A 25,154-nucleotide genomic window follows, 5' to 3' on the forward strand; every position below is an offset into this window, starting at 1 on the left:
TTTGAAATGAACAAACAAAATTAACCCCCTTTGTAAGTTTTTTTTTTTTTTAAATCTATTTTTAGTCGTGGCGACCTTGACATTGGAGATATTGATGTGATTCTTTCGTGCGACACACCGTCCCATGATGGTGAACAAATGTGCCAAATGATTTTAAAATCTGGTTAAAAACCTGGTTAAAAAGCCCATAATATCACTTTAAATTAACCACTATATAATATATTATAACTAACTTGCAAATATCATACATTTCATTGTTTTACAGTAAAGTGAATATAAAAAGTTCAGAAGAAGCTTATAATACTGTTACTACAAATACATTTAACATGTAAAATGTGTAAACATTAAACAGATATTTGGGTTTATATTTTTTCCCCACATTAAACATAAAATACAGATTATATGAATCACAATTTACGTAGTCAAAGCTTTTAACATGTATGGAAATGAAATCCGGAATTTCATGGCTCTAAAATTAAATATTAATTAAATATGCTTATTCAGCAGTTCAAGGTAAATACTACTATGTGGAAGTAGTCTTCTTTCCATATTTGTATTTGTGTTTTCAAACATAATTTCCAGCTGTTTGACACCTGTGAAATTTTGCCAAGAACATGTTTGAAAACATCTCAGGCCCCTTTTTTAAGAAATGTAAGTGGACTTAATTAAAATGCACACTGGTTTTCAATTATGAAATTATGTTTAATGTATTTGTGTTTTAAGTCATACAACACTTTTCCATTACAATGCAAAGGTTTTAAACTAGTTGTTTTATAGCCTTTTCCACCAGACAAACACATAGTTGTATATTTGATAGTATATGTGTTAAATGCACTTGGTTCTACATTTTAATTGGGAGTCTATCAAGCAGTTTAATAAACTGAGCAAAAAAAAAGAAACAAGAAATTCATGGTTGTCTTTAATGTAAACATGAAACATGGAATCTCTTCAAAACCAGGTTTTCAACACGTGTAAATGTGCTCAGTGTCAAATTAACAAATTGTGCAATCCCAAGGAAGTCATATGAAAGCTACCTAGACATACAATGTCAGACCAATGCCTCCAAGCTTAAGTCATTTAGCAGAAATAGGTCCCCTTTTTAGAAACAGTAACCTTGAGTTGACTAAACTTGCAAATGATATTCCAAGCTCTATGCCTGCAGGTTAACTAACAACTAATTGAAAAATTTCTTAATAAAAAATCTCAATGTATTGTTTGGAAACCAATTGTTCTGTTTTTGGAAAACACTGACCTTGACCTAGAGCCAACTTGCCCCAAATAAAAAACCAACCAAGGCCTGTATGTTAACTACAGATGAAGACAATTTCAGCACAATTCTCCCATCAAAACTTAAGTTTTTGAGTGAAAACTGTTTGTCTATTTTTAGAAACTGTGACCATGACCCAACTGAAACCAAATGCTTATTCAAGGTCATCTGCAAGTACCTGAGAGCTATTGACACAACAATTTTCAGTGCAATACCTCCATAGAAATTGAAATTAATTTATTTTAAGGATTTTTACAAGTTTCAAAACAGTGACCTTGACCCAAATAGCACCATATGCTAGTTCAAGCTTGTTTCATAAAAAGTTTTTAAAATATTGGTCACTGCAAACTAAAGTTACAGATAAGAAACAGAAAGCAACTTGTTTTTCTGGTTTTCTAATTTTAGTAGCAATGACCTTGACGAAACTGGCCCCAAATGCGCTGACAAGCTTGGTCTTCACGTCAGTTACCCACACATACAATTTCAGTGTTATATCTCCATCCAAACTTAAGTTATAGAGCTTAAAGTATTTTGCTATTTTTAGTAACAGTGACCTTAACCTGGACCCCACAAGCCCCAAATACCATCCCAAGCTAAATGTTGATGCAATCTTTTTATATCTAAATTTTCAGCAGGACTGGTCAATGTATACTAATGTTATTGATGCCACCCAATTGTAATAACCCAATATCATAACCAAGATAATTTTGTTGAAAACTTCATTAAAAATGGGTTAACAAAAGAGATAAGATGCAGATAACGTACATTTGAACATAATTACAACTAAGTTACATTTTAAACTCTCAATGAGGACACAAATTCAAACCAAAACATGGACCTTACTGATTATTGACTTAATAACATGTTATTTGCAAACATCAATGTATAATAGTAAAAAAAGATAATTGTACCTTTTGTTGTCATATCTTCCAACAGTGCACATAATTATATTCAACTTCCATAATAGAGACAAAAATATAAATAAGTGTCAAATTCAAACAATAAATTACAAGAACAGCATGACCATGTCATACAATATGGAGTCTTATGCCATATGCAGCCAGCTTGCCTCCAGACCAGTCTGCGCAATGGTGGTGTCATTAGAGGACAGGTTAGCTCCTGAAAAGGCTGCACTTTATGCACAGGCTGTTCTGAAGCCTCTTTGGTCACATATGGCATTAGACCCAATTTTGCATGACATGGCTCATATGTAAATGGTACATAAGATTAATCTATATTCCATTGAAACTACAACTTGTTCTAGTAAGGACTAGTATCCCCAATCACTTCACTTAATATGTTCCATGTTGAAATAATCACATTCTAAGTTGGAAAAGGTGCTTATTAAAACTGTAGCAATCCTTGAACTGATAATAGATTGCAAACGCACAACTTCTTATCATAAAAAGCAAGTTTGTATGTGGGAAAGTGAAGGAATACATCTCAGGCTTCAAGGGCCTTATATAGGCCCCTTCCCCCATGAGAAAGGCCCCTGCCCCCAAGAGAAAGGCCCCTTCCCCTTAGAGAAAGGCCCCTTTCCCCAAGAGAAAGGCCCCTTCCCCTAAGAGAATTTCTTTGAAATGATAAAATTTTCACCAATGTTCAAGCTTACTTTAGGAAATTTCTTCACCCTTTATTTGCTAATATTTTTTTGCCCAAAATGGAAGGCCAGACCTTTTCCCCAAATCAAGGAAAAGGCACTGTCAGAGCAAGTCTACATACAGACACCTGTACAGATGTAATTGGTGATTCCAGCATACCCGCTTCTACTTCCTAGCAGTAGCACGTATAATCAATAATATGAGAATTGTTCTGGGAAAACTGAGCTTAATGCATGTGAATTAAGTGTCATCCAAGATAGGCCTACACATGTATGCAAGCGTGTGTACCTATCGTCTAGCATTTTGTGACAGTGAAATAAAGATAAACTTTGCAAACTTATGATATATTTTTTTTCATATTTTAGGCAATATTTTGTAATAAGTAAACTATTGTGTAAAGTTGAATTTGATATAAAAAGAGTTTTGCCACCAAAGACTTGCCAGATAAGCAATCTTTGTTTACACCAACAGTTAAAACAATAATAAATGAAAACAATAAACTATACAGACAAAAGAAAAGAAACCTGTATGAAATATGTGCACCACTTCAAATGATTTAACTCTAAGCAAAAAAATGCTTCCGCATTAAGCAATCACTTGAAATATAAATAATCCACTAACACAATAACAAATGCAATGTGAAATCAATTGGCACAGCAAGTACAAATATCACAAAAGCAGAACACTATCAGTACAATTACAACAAACCAGGTTTAAATGCAGAATTCTGCTACAAGCCCATTGTCCATGATATTTCTTAAATAGTCAATACCAGTTTTGAAAAGAAATGATAAAAGCATTACAAAATGCTCTGCTGTAAACATCATTTTCTAATTTACAAGCCTTCAGATATTTTGGCATAAGAAGTGCTTATAAATAGAGCAGAAATACAGCATTGATAATTTATTTAAATTTTCTGAAATTTCCGTGGATGCATTTTAGCTACAACACAGGTAAAATTCCTCACATTACAAAGACTGTCCTCTATGACTTCCCATTCATTCTTGCCTGGATCCAGCCTGCAAATAACATTAAACCAATGAGAGGGACCGTCATCGCTGAATTCTGGGATGCCGCATGCATACAAAGCTCCCTTAATAACTGCTAGACTGACGTTGAAAAGATCCATAGGCAGCTCTGGCCCAAGTCGCCACTGATTTGCGTCCATGTTGTAAATTTCTACTGTCCTTAGTACCTCTCTGTTGATGGTGTACGTGTTATGTGAGTAGATCTGGCCCCCTGCCACGTAGATCTCATCTCCCACCACACAGGCTCCAAAGTTGAAGCGTGGGGTTAGCATGCCCGCCAGCGATGTCCAGTCTTCGTTTTCAGGACTGTATCTGTAACGAACAAAAAGAATTGAACCTTGTTATGCGAAAACGAGGATAACTGCATGTGCATTAATTGTTGCCCCAAATTTATTAGTCCATACAGGGTTATCAGTGACAACACTTTTGGCCTACACTGGATTTTCGTTTAGAACAAACTTCATTTGAACTTAACATTCCATAAAATCGAAAAGTGTAGTACATGTACCTGATTAGCCTGTTAAAACTGTGCAGGTTTATGTGGGATGACACTTAATGCACATTTAACCACATGAATTAAAAGGTGTAATGTAACATGCATTCTGAATTTTCAATAATTTTAGTCAAGGCAACATTTGAGAGCTAGAATTTTTAAAGTTGTGGGGCCAAGAGATTGTAAGATAAACATTAAAAGACTATTATAACAATATTTTAAGAAAAGGTTGTTTTATATGTAAATTGATTCATACGCCACTCTTACACATTAAGCTTCAGTTACTGAATATTTATAATCATTTGGCAAAGGTAAAAAGAGCATATTGTGTATCCCAATTATCTTATTTTTAAATTATTAAAAATATCACAAGACAAAAGCAGAAAAAAAAGTATTAAGACTCCAGAACGTGTAAAATAAAAGATTGAATACAAATCAAGTATTGAAAAAAAAACTCAAGCACTATATTCAAAATTGTAATTCAGTTCAATGAATTACCTTATGAGACTGTTATGTGCCCCCACTCCTGTCCGCCCTCCGACCAGATAGATATGCTCCTTGTACACGATGGATGACAAGTCTACTAGCGTTGTGGGCAGCATACCTTGATAGTTCCAGCGATTTCTCTCAATGTCATAGACTTCAATTATCTCTGTGGGGTGTTTATTCTCTGTCAGACCTCCAAAACAATATATCTTCCCATTAAGACTGGCAAGAGTGAAGTTCGATTTCGGAAACAGCATCGGCGCCCTAGCGCACCATTCATTGTGGTCCATGTCAAACTGATAGAAATCTTTCTGCACCACATACTCCTTATACTCCAACTCTTCGAATGAGTCATCTTCAGAATCATCAAAGAGGTGGTGATGTATATAGTTGCCACCACCAGCAAAGATCTGATTATCCTCGGTTACAACGCACGCTATGTCTTCGCAGTCATACTTGCCAATCTTCTTTGATTCTGGAAACTCGTCTATATAGAATGCCTCTCTTGCAACCGGATTGTAGCAGTTTGGACACGGTCTTACTCCTGTCTGTTCCACACCACCTATTATCAGCAGGCAGCTCTGAGGAACATACATTCCAGTGCGCAGGTTTAAGCTGAAGTCAAAATCTCCCTCGTATGTAGCCGGGTTGTCTTCAAAATCACATAAATGCTGCAAATAACTCTTGCACTTAGTGCAGTTCAACACAAGTGGATGCTTACCCAATTTATCTCGAACTATATGGGACCTTATCAGGGGTAATCTTACAAGAGGGAGAAGTTCACAAAAGTCGTTCTTTCTTGATGCAAATTCATGCTCTGCCCAGTTAATCAAAGCTTCCAGCACAGTGTCTTCTGTTTCCACATTCAATTCATCTGACAAAATAAACTCACTTAGTTTGATCAAATTAAGCGAATAAAATTCATCTGACTTAACCACATCTGTGAAATTCTTTTCAATAAATTCTCTAGCCTTTATTTTCAAAGCTACACAGTTATGAATTTCTGCAAAATGATAAATGCCAATGCAATTACTGACTGACAAATGATTTTCTAGAAACTTTGCACATGCACGCTGCACTGGCAAAATCTGAAACAATGAAGCAGCACTTAAAAGATCTTGAACATTTCTAATTGTTATTTTTATTTTTCCTGTATACGCATATTCCAGTATATCTTTCATTGCGGTCGCATCAACATCAAATATTTCAATACGATCTTGTTTCTTTTCTGCCAGGTCAAGAGTGAACATAAGTCTAAAATAAGGACTCAAGGATGCCAGAACATTTTTGTGACAAGTAAATTCTAGTTTTCCGACACACAATGTTACATCCTTCAACAAGTCTTCATCAAAAAGCCTTTTCATTTCTTTCAGCAAAGAAGACTCATGAGCATCATTTCTAAAGTTCATGTAACTTTTTATTATTCCTAGCTTATACAGATCCATAGCAGCGTCCTCCTCCGCTTCCTGCTGTTCCATTGTAGAATGTGTTTGTTGGATCTAAAACATACATCATTTATTCATGAAAAAACTATTATTAAACAAAAGTGTGTGTAATTGTTAAGTACATGTATCTGTTAATCTCTTGTCAATTTACATCATCTTGTTAATGTTGACCGCATTTGTCGACATTTTCATGATAAAACTTCAACCAGTATGATTTCAACGTAACATGGTAAATTTATTCAATTTGAGCACAACATGTTTAATAGCATTTTTACTTAGGAAAACATTTAACATGTATTTAAAGGGCTGCTTGTCAAAATGAAAATTTGAAATTTTTGATAAAAAAGACAGAGGAACAAGCAGGGAAACATAAAAAATGGCCAAGAAAGAAATCAAACCATTCTGACGATGGCTCGACTATTGAACATTCTTCACTGAAATGCACAGAGAATATACAACAGAAAGCTTCCTTTTACTGCATGCAGACAACATTATTGTAGCCAGTATTCAAGAAACGCATCTCAATCCAAACCTTTTCTGCTAGATGGAAGAAACACAAAAGAGAAGTGCTGATGCATATCATTACTTCTCTCAGAAATAAATGCAAATACCAAATAACAAGCTGAAATCCAAGACATCAACATCACAATGGACAGAATGGACAGGTCTGTAATTGCAATACACTGCAACTCTGTTATATCGAGATGTCCAATATATATTGCATGTGGGACATGGACTTCTTTTTTCCACTCACTTTAATTGTATGTATAATCCAACATTCAAAGGTCCAGTTTTGTACAGATTGTTTGCCTTTAATATTCATCACATTCATGCATGTGTAGTGCTACAAACAATAACCCATTTTGCCCAACATCAAAGCAATTTTTTCCTTCTTTAGCAAGGGCCTTATAAAGGCCCCTTACCCCTTGAGAAAGGCCACTTCCCCAAAGAAAAGCCCCTTTCCCAAAGAGAATTGCTTTAAAATGATGCCATTTTTCCCAATTTCAAGCTTACTTTGGGAAAATTTTCCCTTCTCAGTTTTGTCGATAATTTTTTCTCCAAAATGGAAGGCCCTTCCCCAAATCAAGAAAAAAGCCCTGAACTGACATTATGCCAGCTGTCAATCACTTTCTTCTTGTTATTTGTATCAGTCAATCACCCAGGAAGCTGAATTTACACAGTCATTAATGTGAATTCAATAACAGTTAATGACACTGATCAATACTATTTCAACAACTGTTATGCTTCACATACAGCATAAACAACTTGTTTTTAATTTAGAGAAAAAGTTTCCGCATTCAAAAAAATCCACTGCCATTTTTTAAACTACAAGTAAGGATCTCATGGCTCTCTAGGCTACAAAGTTTTTATTCAGCAATCAAATTTTGAAGCCCATGCTTTCCACAAGGAAAAATGACGTTTTTTATATGAATGATGTGATATTGTACATAAAGTCTTATTTGTGCATGCTTTAAATCAGTACAAGGATTTACATAAAATGCACGAGAACTGTTCATTTGCAGCTAGATTTTGTTAACTTAGTGAAAAATAAAACTTGGCAATGCAGATCTTTAGTAGTGTTTTTCCCAGGCCATTTTAGCGTGGCGAAAAGCCACGCCACCCTCCCGGATCGCCACGCTGCCCTTTTCAAAGGCAAATTTCGCCACGCGCCCTTCTTTTCAAAGGCAAATTTCGCCACGCGCCCTTATCGATAACATCTTTATTGCCTTACGATCTAACTTGGTCCGCAAAATCAGCGTCCTTGATTGTCTGTGACGCTCCGACTGTGCTTGATTTACTCGAGAGACGTCAACGTCTAATCAACTATATTATTTGAGCAGATTTAATCTATTACAGTGCTCGATTTATAGGAAGACTGCTCCAAAGCTGTGAATTAGTCATGCGTGAATAACCCCATGTCAGTATCAATCGATAATGCCAGAGGCTATGTTATACCAAGCGCACTTACTTCGGAGACTTTTGATGACAAACTCGATGGTATGCTCGTGGCAATTGTGCATTGCCTGCATTATTCAGTTATATCAAAAACATATATTTTTACGCATAATTACATTTAAAAACACAAACAAATTTATTCTTTATCGCTTTCGTCTTTAAGATAATTAGATCTAATTATTGAAATAATTACTGAGAAGCATACTAATTTAACAAAATGCGAATCGCGTATACGATTTAACGTTGCCATGGGCACCTGTCGCTTACATCATTTGACATTTGAACAACATGGCGGACTATACAGAATTAAATTGCAACTCGGCAAAAATGGCAAATAACGTCGTAAACGATCGAATTAACGATGGAGATTATACATTAAGAAGGAATTAATGAAATGTCTGTGCTAATCAACGATGCATAAAAATGTCTTAGATAGCAACAACATTATCTATTTATTTGTAATCTACTTGGTGGATGTATGTCACGGAAACGAGTGTTTAACTATTGTTAGCAATCAATTTACTCGCAATGTTATTTTAAACATCTGGCAAGATTATTGTTAGAAAATGGGATAAGACAAACATGGTTTAATTTATATGTTAGTGGATCTGTGTATAATCAGATTCATATGCATATATTGCTTTATTATGTTTGTGGTGCTGTGCAGTTTATTGAAACAGCATGGAACTTAAATGTACATTGCAAGGTAAATATATTAATATAAATCATAGTAAGTTAAATACATCAATAACCATTTAATGTGCTTGTTTAAATGTTATTTTTTCCACAACTGCTTCAGATGCGATTACATGTTGCCCTGTAATTCAGGTATTCAGGGAACCTTTTTGCCCTTTTTTGCCTAAACTGCGCGCTAAAATGCCCTTTTTGAAAGTAATGCGCCATGCCCCTTTCCCCTCCTGGGAAAAACACTATTTAGTGTATACATTCTGTTCTGCTATCATGACAAAGACATTTCAATGCAGCACCTAGAAAACCTACAGAGAACTCTTAAAATTATAGGAGACTTCAACAGCCACACAACCTGTTCAGGCTATGAAGAGTCAGAAGAGAGGGAGTGGATGACTGACTGATTGACTCCCAAATGGTTCTGTTGACCTATCCAGAAGACCCACCTCCTTTTTACCCAGCTGGCTGTCAATATCTACCCCAGATCTTGCTTATAATGACCACCAAAGCCAGTAATAAGCAAGCAACCACAGACCAGTAAAACTGACTATAAATCTTCAGTGCATGCCACAGACCTCCACTTCACTCTTAAGATGAAACTACAAGAAGGCAGACAAGTTCCAATTAAAAAGAAAAAGAGATGCAGTTTTATCAAATATGATACCTGGTAGCAATGTACATATCATAGCAAACATAATTGTTATCATAAATAATAGTCCTGTTGACAATTTAAAATAGTAACCAAATATCAAATATATTTATCCGACAAATCTGTCCGAATGTGTATGCCCTTAATGGACGACTCAATTTTGGTACGTTATAAACATAAAACTTAACAAACAGCTTACAGTATTGTAAATAAGACAAATACGATTTAATTTTTGTAATCAACTTACATACCAAAATGTTAAAAGTATAAATAGTATGTGCGTAAATGTTATATGTTTATGTTAAATTGGTGCTCGTGACGGTTGATGTTATGTGCAGACGTGCATAACATATCGTATAGAGCAGACTGTCATTGAGTGTATATCCCAGTGTGTATGCGTCATCAGAAATTGAGTATTTTAAGTTTGTATGCAGGTGTATTCTCCGGAACAGATCTATCTAGATGCCGACTACAACTATTAATTGTATGAATTTGATTTAATTAACATTAAATAAACATTATTTGTCTGCTTATGGTATGATGTTTATTTAATAAACTATATTTATAATTTTATATACATCCGTACAATCTTCAGATGTTTCAATATGTTTTTAAATTGCAATTGATAACAAATGAAGCCCTATAATCTCACCCAGTTGACATTCCCGTATTCTTATACGGTCTCTATGCTATATTAAAAGATATTATTAAACTAATGCTTATACGGGCTTTATTCCATTAAATGCCATATGAACACCTTATTTACGTCTAAACAATCTAGGAAGATTCTTTGAATTATATGTGGTTGATTTCGACGGAAAACTATTGCAGCCCTATCAATCTGCATGTGTTCCGACAGCATTGAAGATTTATAAGTGTTTATCCCGTATGCTATAATCTCTTAATTGCATTTAAAACGTAGTGAGTCCCTAATCATCAGCGTCCAGGTCCAAAGTCTGAGCAGGTTCCGATTTTGGTTTCATGCGACGGATAACTACTGAAGCCCGAACAATCTGCATGCGTCCGATAAACTTTACAAGGCATATCTCAGGTTTTTATATGTGATTGGTTTGCGAAAGAAAAATAATAAAGCCCTATAAATCTGCTGGCGTTTCGACAACATTCACATGGCATTTCTAAGATTCTTATAAAGTTTACTTGCGACGAACAACCAATGAAACCCTATAAATCTGCATGCGTTTCAACGCATCCTATCAGATTCTTTTATGGATCTAATTTCAACGGGGAACTTGTGATACCCTATTAATCCTTATGCATTGCATGCCAACAACCTTCACAGTGTATTTCACAGGTTTTTATATGGATTTTAAATTTGACGGAAAACTAATAAGTCCTATTAATCTGCATGCGTTACGACAGCACTCGGAGGGCGCGTATACGGTTACAATCGGGGATTGTATGGGATTTTTCCATATACATTTGCGCTCAGTCGACACGAACATCTTAATTTATGGCATTAAATAAGTAATGCAATCCTTATCCATATGCATTCTTATACTGCTTTAATTGCGACTAAAGTATTTTTATTTTAATTAAAATCGCGATCCATGTAATGGAAATTAAACATGCAAGAGTAAGTGTAAAATGTATTCAGTTGTGACGTAAAACGGTCCGTGAACAACCTTAGTTTGATGGTATACGCACGATGTAATCGTTGTCTATACGCAGATTAATAGACGTCCATAAGTTCCACAATGCTTTTTAATACGTCTCAAGCCATGCGAACATTGTATGGACGCAGATAAATATAATGTCATTAGTTATTTAATACAATTACTTGCGAATAAGCCACCTTAATATATCGACTTGATGCACATTGATAAGGTTCCTTTAGCTTTGTAATGCAAGTAAGACCGTATATATGCGCATTTGAATGTTAACTGGATGCAGATCAACAGATACTCATCATTATTAAACCTGAATGTGGCAGAGTCCCGGTCAACCCCGAACAAGCTACGGTTTATCCCGGTGAAGCCCCGGCAGCGCCCAGATTGTCGCCGGTAATGCCCAGGTGGAGCCCCGGTAAAAGCCGGCAGCGTTCCGGCAAAGCCTCGGTCTACCGTAACTCCGCCGAGACTCACCGGGGCTATCATGGCAACAGACCCTGGCAGAACTACGGCAACGCCCCGGTTTAATCGCGGTCGTCGCCGGTAATGACCAGGCGGAGCCCCGATGTGCCGGTGGCGTCCCGGCAGAGCGCCGGTTTACCAATGAACCTGGCTATACCGGGACTCTGCCGGCATTCACCAGGGCTCCACCTGGGCACCACCGGCGACAACCGGGGCGTTGCTGTAGCTCTGCCGGAGTCTGTATGGGCCACGGTGGAGCAACGGTGCCGTCCGGGTTGTTCCCGGTGCCGTCCCGGTTGTTCCCGGTGCCGCGCCAATCGATGCCGGTCCTTCACGGTAACTACCGGTTCATCCCGCAGGTTAACATTTTAATACCCGGTGGAGCGTGGAGCCCCAGTTGTCCCTGGTCGTCCCCGGTTCATCCCTGTCGTCCCCGGTTCATCCCGGTAGAGCCCCGGTTCATCCCGGTAGATCCCGGATCACGCGTCGGGGCTCCACCGGCATCATAGTGAGAGTGGGCCTTAAGACCGTATACGCGCATTTCAATGTACACAGATCAAAGGCAACTATCTCGTATAATCCAGAATTAAATCGTATAAGCACGATGTGAAAGTTATCTGGATACAGATTTATAGGTGCTCATTTGTTCCCCAACGCTATACCACGCGTATAAAACTTGCAAAGATCGTATAGAAGCATGTAAATAGAAGTTACACAATGCACTATAAATCTGTATTCAGAACTCAATCTGTTGTGCACCTCTACCTTTAACGCTTACATGCAAATAGAAGTTACACAATCTGCACTATAAATCTGTATTCAGAACTCAATCTTTTTTTATAACGCTATTATAAACCACAATTCTACGACACATTATTGACGCAGACGAATAGGGTTTCATCATAATCTGCACTAAAAATCTGCATTACAAATTCTAATAGTGCCGCAAAATATACACCTCCCGCTGTACATCACGTGATACACAATCTGCACAAAAAATCTGTTTTCTGAATTCAAACTGTTATGCGCGTCTGCATATAACACTAACCGCTAGTGACAGTGCCTTAAAAACTGTTTGTTGTGAAATCTAATAGTTCGGTTACGAATCACTAAGAAATAAATACTTATTACAGCGCCATGTCTTTCAAATGAATTTAAGTCATAAAGTTCGTGAAGTTGTTTAGATAGAATAGAATATTTCAAACTAACACACATGTTTAGAAGATTCGACATAATAGCGAATATGAAATTTTCTTGGCACAAAGAACAACGTCAATATTTTAATGTTTTCAAGCTCGACTCAGTTTTTGTGCTCTACACATTGCTCTTATTGTTTAAATTAAATGCCGTGGATGGTTCGGTAAATTGGTTTTTATAGAGGTGGTATACATACAACGAGGTGTTAATGACACCTATTATTGGCTTACAATAACATTAGGGGCATTTATTTGCAAACTGTGGATAAATTTTGAGTTGAGTAATTAATGCTATGCCTACGGTAAAGAATAAAGGGAAATGAATGAGCTACCTCTGAAAAACGAATTCTGTTAGGATATTGTAGGTAAATTTACGATTTAAATAACGCAATACTGTTTTTTTTTTATAATTGGTGCTTTTATTTAAATAACATAATAGTAATAATAAATAATGATTTATGGCGGAATCAATGTAAGTTCTTCAATTAAGTTTAATGCTATTTAAAAAAGTTTCTTGTAAAAAATGATTTAATAAAAATGATTTCAGTTTAAATATAAAGCGCAATCGTATTTTAGACCACCGATAAACACTCAATTTCTCAATATATAAACATGGGGTAGTTTGCCAACATAATAAATATGAAACCAAAGCTCTTGCCACGTGGAGGCCACCTCTTGTAAGAGCCAAATGTTGAATTTTATATTACATGTATTATTATTTCTTTCTGGTTGAGAAAAACACAAGAAAAAAAACAATATATCAAATCTAATACGTGTACGTAATTAATAAAAAGTAATATAATGATACGCGTTATGTTTTATAATTATGTTAAGTGTGTGTGCCATTGAACGTTGAGTTAAGCGAAGAGATACACATAATTGAAAACCGATAATAATGACATCTAACACAACGCCAGCAGAATGAATACACTGTGTAATAGCAAGCTGCTGTGATGATCACTATCTTATCAAATTAATACACAGCCACCTGGCTACTGTACTGGAACAATGGGTTTTACGGCCAAAATAACATTCTATCATTTTTAGCCTGAACAAATCCGTTGAATAAAAAAATAATAACTGATTGACCCTATAATTCGTTTTTTATTTACCATATATTATAAATAAGCAACAAGTAAAACATGGATACAATATATATATATATATATGACATATTTGCATATTTCATGTCATTTAAAAAAAATGAGGGAGTAGTCACATATTAATAAGATCCATTTATGACACAGTACAATATTAATACGACACATTATTATCATTCAGATTTTCCGCATGCTGATTTAATTTCATTTCATTTCTTATAAAAATGAGATACATTTATGACACAGTACAATAAAATGTGAGATATATATATATATATATATATAGGACACAGTACAATTTAATGGGACTAAACATGATTAAAGATGGAAAACGTTTGTTTATTTCACAGTTTGAAAGTTACTGGTCGTGTAAGTAAAAACTCGGCCACCAGTGTTAAAGCATGTTCACGATCTAAACATACATATGTTGGTTATTTTAACCTTATGTGCTGACCTGATTGAAGGAAAAAAGAAGCGAGAAATTTATTTATATAAGAAACTAACATATTTGAGCTTAGTATTTTAAACCACCGAAAATTTCTCATTATATAAACATGAGGTAGTTTGCCAACATAATGAATATGTTGCCCAGCTCTTGCCACGTGGAGGCCAACTCTTGTAAGAACCACATTATTATTTTATTATCTGATACGCTTTAATTAAGGTTTTTATCAACTAATTGTTTAAAAACATAAATAAAATACAAAACGATCATGACCTAAAGATAAACTTTTAATATATAATTTACCTCCCTTGATTAGAATATTAACAGGTTGCAAGCCTGGATAATTAATATTAACACTTTGCAAACATCTCTAAATTGAAAAAATCAACTCCGTACATTTAAACAGATAATTTAATTAGTGCCAAACAACTCAATTAATGTACTCGCTTATCGACAAAAGGTGCGATAATCCCTATTTATACCAATTTACCGAAACCTCCACGGCATTTACTATATAAATCAATTTACCGAACTTGTCATTTACCGAAACCTCCATAACCCAACGCAAGAACACCAACGGTTATAAAATATTGTTTTAAATTTAGTTCAATAGAGTTAATCGAAGACTGAACTGTCCGAGAAGGCTAATTTTAATCTTGAATTAAAATGTTTAATTTATGACGCAAGTTTATTCTGTTTACAAGTTGTCACTATACCTTTCTAGAAATAGATCACTGAGCGATGTGAACTGTCTACTTTTTAATGATTGATCGAATTGCTTACTCGAGCGCACGGGTTTTCGAAAAATAGTTCATACTTGTTTTTGTAAGCGTTGAACACACAGCGTTAAATTTTTTGAATCTATTGAAATTTAGTTCAATAGAGTAAATCGAAGACTGAACTGTCCGAGAATCGACTTGTAGCAGGGTTTGGTATAAGGAGAACTTAAATTATACTGCCTTGCTATATGAGCTAGCGTTTATAGCGATCGACGCGGTTGCGTGTCTGCGGAAGTCCCGAGTTCGATCTCCAGTTTCGTCGGGGATTTTTTCTGGTTGGGTTACACTGGCGCCCAACGTAAAAACCCATTATGTGTGTCAGACATCCCTCAGATGTCGTGGCATTGGGAAATTCATGGAAGAACTTTACAATTGGAGGTGTATGTAGCAGGGTTCGATATAAGGAGAACTTATAGTGCCTTGCTTTATGAGCTAGCTTTTATAAGGACGCGGTAGAATGTCTGCTTGATTTGGACCCGGGAGGTCCCTGGTTCGATTCCCATTGTGGTTGGGGATTTTTCTGGCTGGGTTACAGACTCATATTTTGAGGCATCATCTGGCGTCTTTCTATTGGTATTCGATCCAGTCTGTGTTTTTGGTACATCAAAAAGCATAATATGAGTACAATGTATGCAATCCAATCATCTTTTGCAAGCAGTTGAGGACAAACATGAATAAATCAGGCCCTTAAGCGTATCAAAATTAATTGTGTTGTAGGCATATATCTTCATGTAATATATTCAGCAGTAAGGGGGCTAACTCCTCCAACCTTGTTGAATGACTTCCAATCCATGTTAATATGGACATCATATCTCCTATTTTAATTTGAAAACTTAAGAATATCTGGAAATGTATTACATACATTTCAAGCTTGTTTAATTATACATGTTATAAAATGTTACATTGACTGGTAGCAATATAGCACAGAAATGCTAATTGGCAAATGATTTTCTGCCAAAATGTTATCGTTATTATTCTAAACCCCAAAAATGTACACTCACACAAAAGCTCATATACTTATATAATGAACTAATGTAACACTACCTTAAAAGACTTACTTAAATTTCAATAACATACAAAGGTTATAATTGTGGAACTTCGCCAAAGGATCGAAATACGCAATAGAAAAGTGGGCGGGGCGAACAATCAATCTGCTTTACAAACTCTTATTCTGCGAAGTTACATGGCACAACATTACTATTTTCGTGTAGAATGCAAAAATTAAGGTAGACTTTCATTCATCGATATAAGTAAAGTTTAGTGCAAAACAATAAACATTTGCTTCTTATCCTTGAGACGGAATACACGACTGAAAATCAGTGTCTCGTATGGTCTGGTATACAGTGAGACTGTGCGTTACCCCACGAGATCTGGGCGCAGTAAAACATGGCAATGAGCTACGACGGTATGAATGGAACTGATATGGACACTTCTGAGTCTCGAAAAAGACCTTTGGATACAGAATCTGAAAATGGGGTCACTAAAAGATCTAACCAAGGCGCAGGTTAGGCCATATCATGAGAAATTGGTTTGTTTGCAATGGGGGAAATATGGCAGTGACGTTTCCTGGTTTTCAATATGGCGACCGGACTGCTGCCGGTTTTCATCTCGATTCGTTTGCAATAAAGGAATGTAATTTAATTTTATTTGCTGTGATGCAATATGGCAAGGATTTGATAGATTGATTATCAATGTACGTATATTTCGTGTTGTTTTCGCGTGAGTTTTCGTATTTCTTAACGTAAAATCTCGTTCTGGTCGGTGACGTGTTTCCCTCGACATCGATTTCATGTGGAGGCATGAAACGGGAGCGTGTGCCAACATAGTCGTTCTACCACCTATAGCGGGCAGTCGCTCACACTGCGATCTAAATTAGACATCTTCAGATTGGAGTAACACTTTTACGGAAACAGATTCACCTCGTAAGGGAGAGGATTAGCTGTCTGTAGCCCCGTCAGTTACTTTTTGACAGTTGGTGCAAAAAGGATGACTCTGCTCGACCTACATTCATGCTTAAGAAATGTTCAGGGAAATATGATTGAATCTCAAGATTACAACAATTTTAGCATATGGAGAGGTATTTCTGGTTTAATTTAACAACTGTTATACATTTTTAAATTACTTTCTTGAAAATATTTTGCATCTGGATAATTTTATTTTTACTTGTAAGTTGTATAGGGCGCAGGTTAACCTCTGTCATATAGCTTTAGTGTCATCAATATTCATTACATTAAATATATCAAATGAATTATCATTATTAATGTAATTGAGTTCAGAAATATCATTTGCACTGTATTTAGTTGAATTTGTATAGCTGGTTTAAACTTTGTAAGATGGTTGCTAAGTTATTGGAATCCTACTGGGCATATGGGTTTATGGCAGGAGTTAAGTCATGTGACACGATATGTTAAGGTAATGCATACACACATTGACAGATTGTGTTGAATAAAATTTGCTGACTGGCTGTTTATTTTGCAAGCATGGGATCTGGATTTATACGAACAAATATGATATTTGAAGGTAATATGATCAATAAATCAATAATTCAGTACAGTGTTATTAAGAGTGTTATTTATTTGCTTGTCAAATTTGTTTTCTAAATTGATCTTTCCTAGCAACCTGGGTTAAATGCTTGTTTGAAACTGAGATCTACATAAGTGCAGAAAAATATATACACATTTAAATGGGGGAACTGGATTTACATCTTGTGTGTGATTGCCCTTCACTGTATGTGAATGACCTTTGAAGAAGTACTGTTTATAGGATGTGGTGGGGTAATGCTACACAAGAATAATTGATTTGTGTTTATTTGCCATATTGCATCACGTTGTCATATTTAAGCTGTGTGTATTAATACTTGGTGTAAATTGTGAGGAAAAACTGGTAGCGTCTGGTCGTTAAAGACATATTGTCCTATCATGTCATAACACCCTGCATACTGTTTTTTTCCGGCTGCCATTTCATTCACAAATGGATATGGGAGCTTTACACTTGTTATATTGAATTTTTATACCATTAATATCTTAGTGCTATGCTGTAACAACTCTTGATTATTCAGACATACTTCACTATGTTACTATGGTTACAATTTCTTGCATGACTTAATTTTTTTTTCACATTTCTATGTTTGTTTTGCATTATAGTATGCACATTCTGATTCATTGCTCTGTTTCTATTAGATTCAAATGTAAAATACAGAAAGTTAAATATTGTTAAATATTGTAATTTGTTAAAAACGTGAAAGAATTTAACATATGCAACCTTGTGTAAAAGATTTGCAGATTTATGGTGTTTGGTAGTAGAATGTCGGATTACTGGTAAATTGCAATGTTTAGATCGGTTTCGAAGATAAAATAAGAAAGATGTGGCTATTATACAAACTTATTCAATTAATAGGGAATTATGATAAGAGGTGTGGGTAATTATCAACAGGCTTCATAAAAGGGCTATATGTGCTATCATCAGTCATTGTGTTCCATCCCCCCTTCAAAATGTATACACTTAGATTCTCGCAGGGTAGATCAGCTGATATTTGCAGAAAGACAGGCCTGTTTCCCACCAGGTAAACGCTACACAGCTGGTTTCTATGCTCTGCATATTGATAAGCCATTGTATATGTACATATACCTGGTAAAATCAATGGCTTCACTAGACTTGCATAGCCAGATGGAAGTATACATGAAATAATAAGATAAGTTTCTCCTACTTTTACACTTTGATCTCAAAGAAACATAATTCTGCTGACTAAACCTCTTTTTTTTTATTAAAGAGTATATATGATGTTTGGTAAAAACTGTTGATGTAAACTGATAGATAAGGAATGTTTAGAAATAAAATGCAGTGTGGGTTGAATATTTAAGTTTAAATTTCATTGGAGAAAATATATCACCTGAGTAGGTGCATCTAAGTTTACAAGGAAGGTGTTGTTAAATATGCACCATTAGTGAGTGAGTCATGTATATAAGGGAGGTTCTTTGAAAGGCTCAACTTCTGAGGTGTAAAGGTTGTAGGGCAAATTGGCTTAATATCCTTAAGATTAATGACTCTAGTAAAACCCTCTTTGTCATTTCCTTTGTAAAAGTGATAAAAGTCGTAGAAAAACTATGCAGATCCTTAAGTACATTAACACTTAGCTTGAATTTTAATAAAAGCCTCATGTTAATATAGTAAAATGACTGTAGTATTAATTTATTTGATTCATTCGTCAGTGTTTGGGACTCATAACATGCATTTCTAATAAAATACACATACTTTATCCTTGTTTTTTGTACACTACTTGGAGAACTTAATAAACTTAATAAAGGAAATCTTTTCATATTAAACTTTGTCAAGTACCTACTACAAAGATGATGAAGTGTACATTATATTTTCATAGTTTATAAGTTATTCAGCAGTACCCAGTAGTCAAGCCCAGAGGGGAAGAGAGACAGAGTGTCTGTTCGATCGGAATTGTTCCTAGTAACCAAACACTAAAGTATATAAAAGCCTTACATGATTGATGGGAATAAATTGACTTTTTAAAGTAAAATATTTCCTTTAAGTTGCTTTGGTATACTTCTGGTATTGGTATGTTTGGAATGCGTACTCAATAGCGGATAGAATAATGTTTCATCAGGAACACGGCTGTGTAACGTTTGCTGGGCGGGTGCAATGCACATGTTCACCTTCACTGCGCCGATGTTTTCTTACATTGCCTTTCACAATGCTTGAGCATGGAATTATCAACATTTTGTTGAGTTTTTATCCACTACTCAAAACATCTCAATCTGCCTCTCATTTCAATGACATACATTTCATATAATACATGTTTCCATGTGTTAGGGATAAAACTCATTTATTATATATTTATGCATTCGTTCTTTTTACCCCTGGCTTTTCATAAAACATTTTGTTCAAATCAATGACCCAGAGCGAAACAGTGTTAATTCCATATATGTTTTATATATGGGTTACCATGGTTTTGCACTGATACATGTAAATCATGACCCATCAACTGCCCTATGTCTTAGGCTGTACCTGCGCCTAGGTAAATTATTTAGAAAAAAGTGTTTATTACTGATTGGGAGGGGTATTTGATTTTATACTGATTGCCTGCATAGCCTGTGCATACACCTGAAGATAAAAAATGAACAAATCTTCCTATTTGTAACAAACTTTATGGTTGGAAACACAAGTTTAGGCCCAAATTGTTCACAGGTGTGTGTCCAAAGCTATTTTAAAATTGCTTTGTGTTTTTTATACAATGAGTAATAACAATGTTTACAGTGATATATTTTTTAAACCTAACATTTATGTGTAAAAATGGTATCCTGCTGTCAACATAAACTAGAAGTGTAACACTTCACTGTGTAATGTGTGGTGATGATATATTTCTTAATCTTTTCTAAAATCCCTGACAGAAAATGTTCCAATATTCAATATTTGTATGCAGCCTTGTAGTTTCAATAAACATTTATTCATCAGATTTGTAAAGGGCACTACCAGTCTGTGTATATATTTGATTGGTTGAACGATTGATTAATAATCATTAACAAACTTAGCGTTTGAATTTGGCAATTGCTTAATATATGTACATGTATATTTTAAATGCGCACACAAATATGGACATGGTATATATCCTTGACACGTGCTGAAAATATTAAAGCAAACATATTTCTGCAAGGAAGTTATGGACACATGTCATGTGTAAAGCTTCATTGCATAAATTACCTGTTGTTGTTTGTCTGAATGCGAAGTCAATAATTAATATTATCTGATGATATTGTGAACTTAGTTACTCAACAGGGGTGTGGAAATATTAAAACCATTCACTTTTCCATGTACAAGTTGATTGTAAAATTCTGTTTTTCCATAAGCATTGATTACTGTTCCAAATTTTGTTTAAAATTTGTGGTTAGTTTGGACTTGTTTATTTTCTATACTGTCCGTCAGTCTTTCAGTCTTTTTGGTTTCCGTTCAATAATTCAACGACTTTTATCGCTATTATCTAACTTTCTGAAAATAATTATTAGCATAAATTGGCTCTTTTGAATTAATTATGGCACCATGGCGTTACGGGCGACAGGTGTCCAGAAAAACAATGTCGGCCAAATAACTAAAAACAGTTTAAATCGGATCATCATGAAACTTGGTGATTATGTTTAAGGGCATAATATCTCAGCTTCTTATTAGTGAGCACAGTGCTCCAGCTAGATGGAAGGGCGCCTGCCCTTCCGAAAGCCCCGACCTTTGTACAAAATTCTGCCCATTTAAAGTTCCCTTTCGACAAAATAGCCCTCTCCCTCCCCCTGCCCTTTTCAAACACTAGCTGGAGCACTGGTCCTGCCTGATAACTTGAGTACATCTCAATTGTGTCCCTTCCTTGAGTTATGCAGAAAATGGAAAAATGTATTAAAGCACTTTTGAATTATGGCCCTTGAATAAAAAAAGTCCAAATGAACCTTGTCTGCTGGCTAGCTCAAATAGTTCCAGTTACAACATAATAACTATTCATCAGTCTCTAATTTATATCTCAGTGTTGGTTTTTTTCACCATTTTGGGAATGGGTCTGGTCCCTTTGAATTGGGAAAATTGGCGGCGTTTTGACTTATATTGGGAAATTAGCGTTGTTGCTGATTTGCTAAAAAATGGCATTCAGCAGGGCATCTGTGGACGCATTTCTTGAAACTACAAGACTGCATAATTTTGCTGAAGGGAAGATTGGTTATGATTTCTGTTCATAAAGATAACAAATTAATAAAAACTTAATTAAAATAACATGGGAATGTGATGAAAGGTTTGCCTGTTAACAATTGAAAATTGTGTAATTTACGTTTAACGACCTAAGAGAGGCAAATATTTTGGCAACGTTTGGCTTGAACATAATGTGTGCTTTTTACAAGGAAATAAAACTTGTTTACCCAGTTGCATTATTTCATAAATACTAAATGCTTCTGTATTAGTTTTTTAAGTATAAACTTTTACAAACTCAATTTTATTGAATTTGGGACTTTTTTTAGAAAATAGAGCACGATTTTCAATCATTTTTATGTATGCTTTTTAATTTAATATCTGTAGTGGCTGATTACACCAAGCATGGTTTGTTTCCTGTATAAAAAGCACCTTTAAAAAAAAAAGAAACATATAAAGAACTTTAAATCCATATAAAGTAAGAAGACATGGTTTGCACCAGTGTGTAACATGTGTGGCCTGCAGATTTCAGATTTTTATGGGATGGGGCAAGGTCATTGGGTCTACAGTTTGTTTCAAGGTCACAGTAATTTTACCTGTGCAGATTTTGGAGGTTTCTGTCTTGTTATAGGAAAAAAGTTTGTTAAGTGCTGCACTTAAAACAATGACACTTGATTTGTTAATGTTAGGTGTTTACTTGGCATGTCTTGACTTGTAAGTTTGCATTATATAAGCTGACTTGCGTTTGACAGTCGGCTTAGCAAATGTTGAATAGTTTGTAGTGGAATTGCGAGTGCCAACAAATCTTGAATATATACATTTAGATTAACAAAAATATTTAGGTAAAGAAAAATATTGAATAAAAAAATAAGGATAACCATTTGGTTATTCTGAACAAATCTTCTTTTGTGATTGTTCGCATGATTCTGTAACCTTTTTCAGTTATGTTGAATCTTTGAATCCAGTTATGCAAGTAAATCACCTGAATGATAGCTCAAATTTTATCAGATAAAATATATATTTTTTCAGGCAGTAAATACATAATGTACACTTACACTCTTGTATTGCCAGCATCCAGTGTTCACATGGCTAAAATAAGACATGATATCAGCATTTGTTGGTACTCGGCAGAGTTGCAGTGTGGGTAAAGGGTAAGTAACCTGTGTGTTTGGCCCCATGTTTCATGTACTCTGCTGACTGTTCCAGCCACATGCCATGAATACCCAGAGGGGGGAGAAATGAACACACAACAACAAACAACAACAATGTCAATGACAGAACTAGGTAGGTGCTAGCATTTATATTTATATTATGTTTGTCCGTCTGTGTGCAACACATTGTTCCATGGATTGTTTCAAAGATTATTTGGTTTCTGTGCTGGCTCCAGCTTTTATTTTTGAATTCAATTTATGCAATTCATATGCAGTTATATGGAACTATTTATGGGTTTGTTCATATTGACAAAATTACTCCCGATGGGTCCAATTTCCCAGTCACTCAGGTGACCTTGGGAGGCTCTGCTATCCAAAAATAATGAAGCATTCAATTAAATAAAGATCTTCCTGCTTTTAAGTTTGTCAAAAGTTGTTTGTCCAGCATTTAAAATAAGTTATCCGTACTCTTTGAAAACTGGGCTAAATTTATGTGGATAAAGTAATGTTCTGCACAGGCTAGTCAGGGACAACACTTTCAGCTTGTAAGGAATTCTTTTAAAGGAAGTCCCTTTTTAACGAAAAACCAGTCTAGTTGAAAAGCATTTTCGTGATTAGCGTGTGCTGACTGCCAGGTTTTCTTATATCGCAGCTTAAATTGATTCATGTTGTGTTGTTCAGCACTAGATTATCAGCGATTTTTTTTTTGTCCAATTGGGAAAAGTACCGGTACGGGTCCAATTTGGAAAAATTGAGTCGTGAAAACCTGAAAATTGGGAAAAATCGAGTTGTGAAAACTCGCCAAATTGGGAAATTGGTGTATTTGATCTTATGCTCCCAAATACTTTAAAATTGTTAACTAAGTGTTTTCAAGCTGTCAATATTATATTTACCTATGATTAAGCCATAGAGCTGCATAGGGAAACTAACTAAAAAAAAAAAAGATTTTTTTTATTTAATTTTTTTTACCTTAATTTGGGGAATTTTTTGGACAGCAATTGGGAAATTTGTAGTTTTTTCGTAATTAGGAAAGTGCCGTTTACTGGTACTTTATAAAGAAGGAAAAAAATCGCTGGATTATGAACACATGATTGATCAACACAAAGCATGACTAGAAATGTAACAATTCACAGAACATTGTGCCTCCAAAAAGAAAATGGTATTTTACATTTAAATTAAAGTATCAGTACATTACTTTACGTAACCTGTTTTACATATTAAAAGGATCGCATGTATTCAGTTACCTACATAACTAAAGTACATTTTCTGTCACATAAGTGCGTAAAAGTGGAACGAGCTGAAATAGCAGAATCCGTAAAATGCAGCAGGTTTTGTTGTTATTGAAGTAATTTCAACTGAGATGATGGCAATACAAACTAATTACCATTTTTAATATTGGAGAAAATGTCTAGAGTTAAAATGACATGTCTCTTTTGCTAGAACTTCAGATTGAGGATTTATAACATTTTTTGTACAATAATGTGGAAGTTACATTGAACATCTTGAGATCAAGTCTATACCAAGACAGTTCATTTTTATGCCCCCGAAGGAGGGCATATAGTGATCGGACTGTCTGTCCGTCTGTCCGTCGCACTTTGAGTTTAGGTTTCGAAAAATGCTCATAACTTCTATGTCCCTTCAGATGTAACCTTCATATTTGGTATGCATGTGTATATGGACAAGGCCTTTCCATACGCATACACATTTTGAGCCCTGTGACCTTGACGTTGAACTTAGGGTCAGCGTTTAGGTTTCGAAATCTGTGTTTAGGTTTTCGAAAAAGCTCATAACTTCTATGTCCCTTGAGATATAACCTTCATATTTGGTATGCATGTGTATATGGACAAGGCCTTTCCATACGCACAAAAATTTTGACCCCTGTGACCTTGACCTTGAACTAAGGGTCTGCGTTTAGGTTTCAAAATCTGCGTTTTGGTTTCGAAAAATGCTCTTAACTTCTATGTCCCTTGAGATATAACCTTCATATTTGGTATGCATGTGTATATGGACAAGACCTAATCCATACGCACAAAAATTAATTTTTGTCCCCATGTGACCTTGACCTTTAACTTTGGGTCCGCGTTTAGGTTTCGAAATCTGCGTTTTGGTTTC

General features: G+C 35.3%; 2 protein-coding genes and 1 long non-coding RNA gene across 19 annotated transcripts in view; 1 reads left to right on the top strand and 2 right to left on the bottom strand.

Moving 5' to 3' along the window:
- LOC127874761 (uncharacterized) overlaps positions 1–25,154 on the bottom strand; it is a 178,690-nt gene that overhangs the window by 2,052 nt on the left and 151,484 nt on the right. The window lies entirely within an intron of this gene.
- On the bottom strand, positions 162–9,935 carry LOC127874742 (kelch-like protein 12). 2 transcript variants are annotated; one of them, XM_052419303.1, is made up of 4 exons: positions 9,864–9,935; positions 6,719–6,754; positions 4,888–6,374; positions 162–4,208 (listed from the first exon to the last, which is right to left on the bottom strand). In XM_052419303.1, exons 2-4 carry the CDS (start codon positions 6,746–6,748, stop codon positions 3,776–3,778), a joined length of 1,950 nt encoding a protein of 649 aa, XP_052275263.1. In that variant the 5' UTR covers positions 6,749–6,754; positions 9,864–9,935; the 3' UTR covers positions 162–3,775. The 2 variants fall into 2 exon arrangements, with proteins under 2 accessions (XP_052275263.1, XP_052275264.1); XM_052419304.1 differs by lacking the exon at positions 6,719–6,754.
- Positions 16,485–25,154, top strand: part of LOC127874743 (RNA-binding protein Pasilla-like) — a 51,780-nt gene continuing 43,110 nt past the window's right edge. For 2 of the 16 annotated variants that reach the window (XM_052419314.1, XM_052419321.1), the window contains exons 1-3: positions 16,622–16,726; positions 20,322–20,418; positions 23,098–23,175. In XM_052419314.1, coding sequence (XP_052275274.1) covers positions 23,130–23,175 — 46 coding nt within the window. In that variant the 5' untranslated portion in view covers positions 16,622–16,726; positions 20,322–20,418; positions 23,098–23,129. Of the gene's footprint in view, positions 16,727–16,774; positions 16,916–16,950; positions 17,300–17,436; positions 17,743–20,321; positions 20,419–23,097; positions 23,176–25,154 lie in introns of those variants that run through there. The other 14 variants (XM_052419311.1, XM_052419319.1, XM_052419305.1 and 11 more) reach the window with 9 other exon arrangements.

Source organism: Dreissena polymorpha, chromosome 3 (genome assembly GCF_020536995.1).
Source record: "Dreissena polymorpha isolate Duluth1 chromosome 3, UMN_Dpol_1.0, whole genome shotgun sequence".
In the NCBI taxonomy this organism is placed as follows: domain Eukaryota; kingdom Metazoa; phylum Mollusca; class Bivalvia; order Myida; family Dreissenidae; genus Dreissena; species Dreissena polymorpha.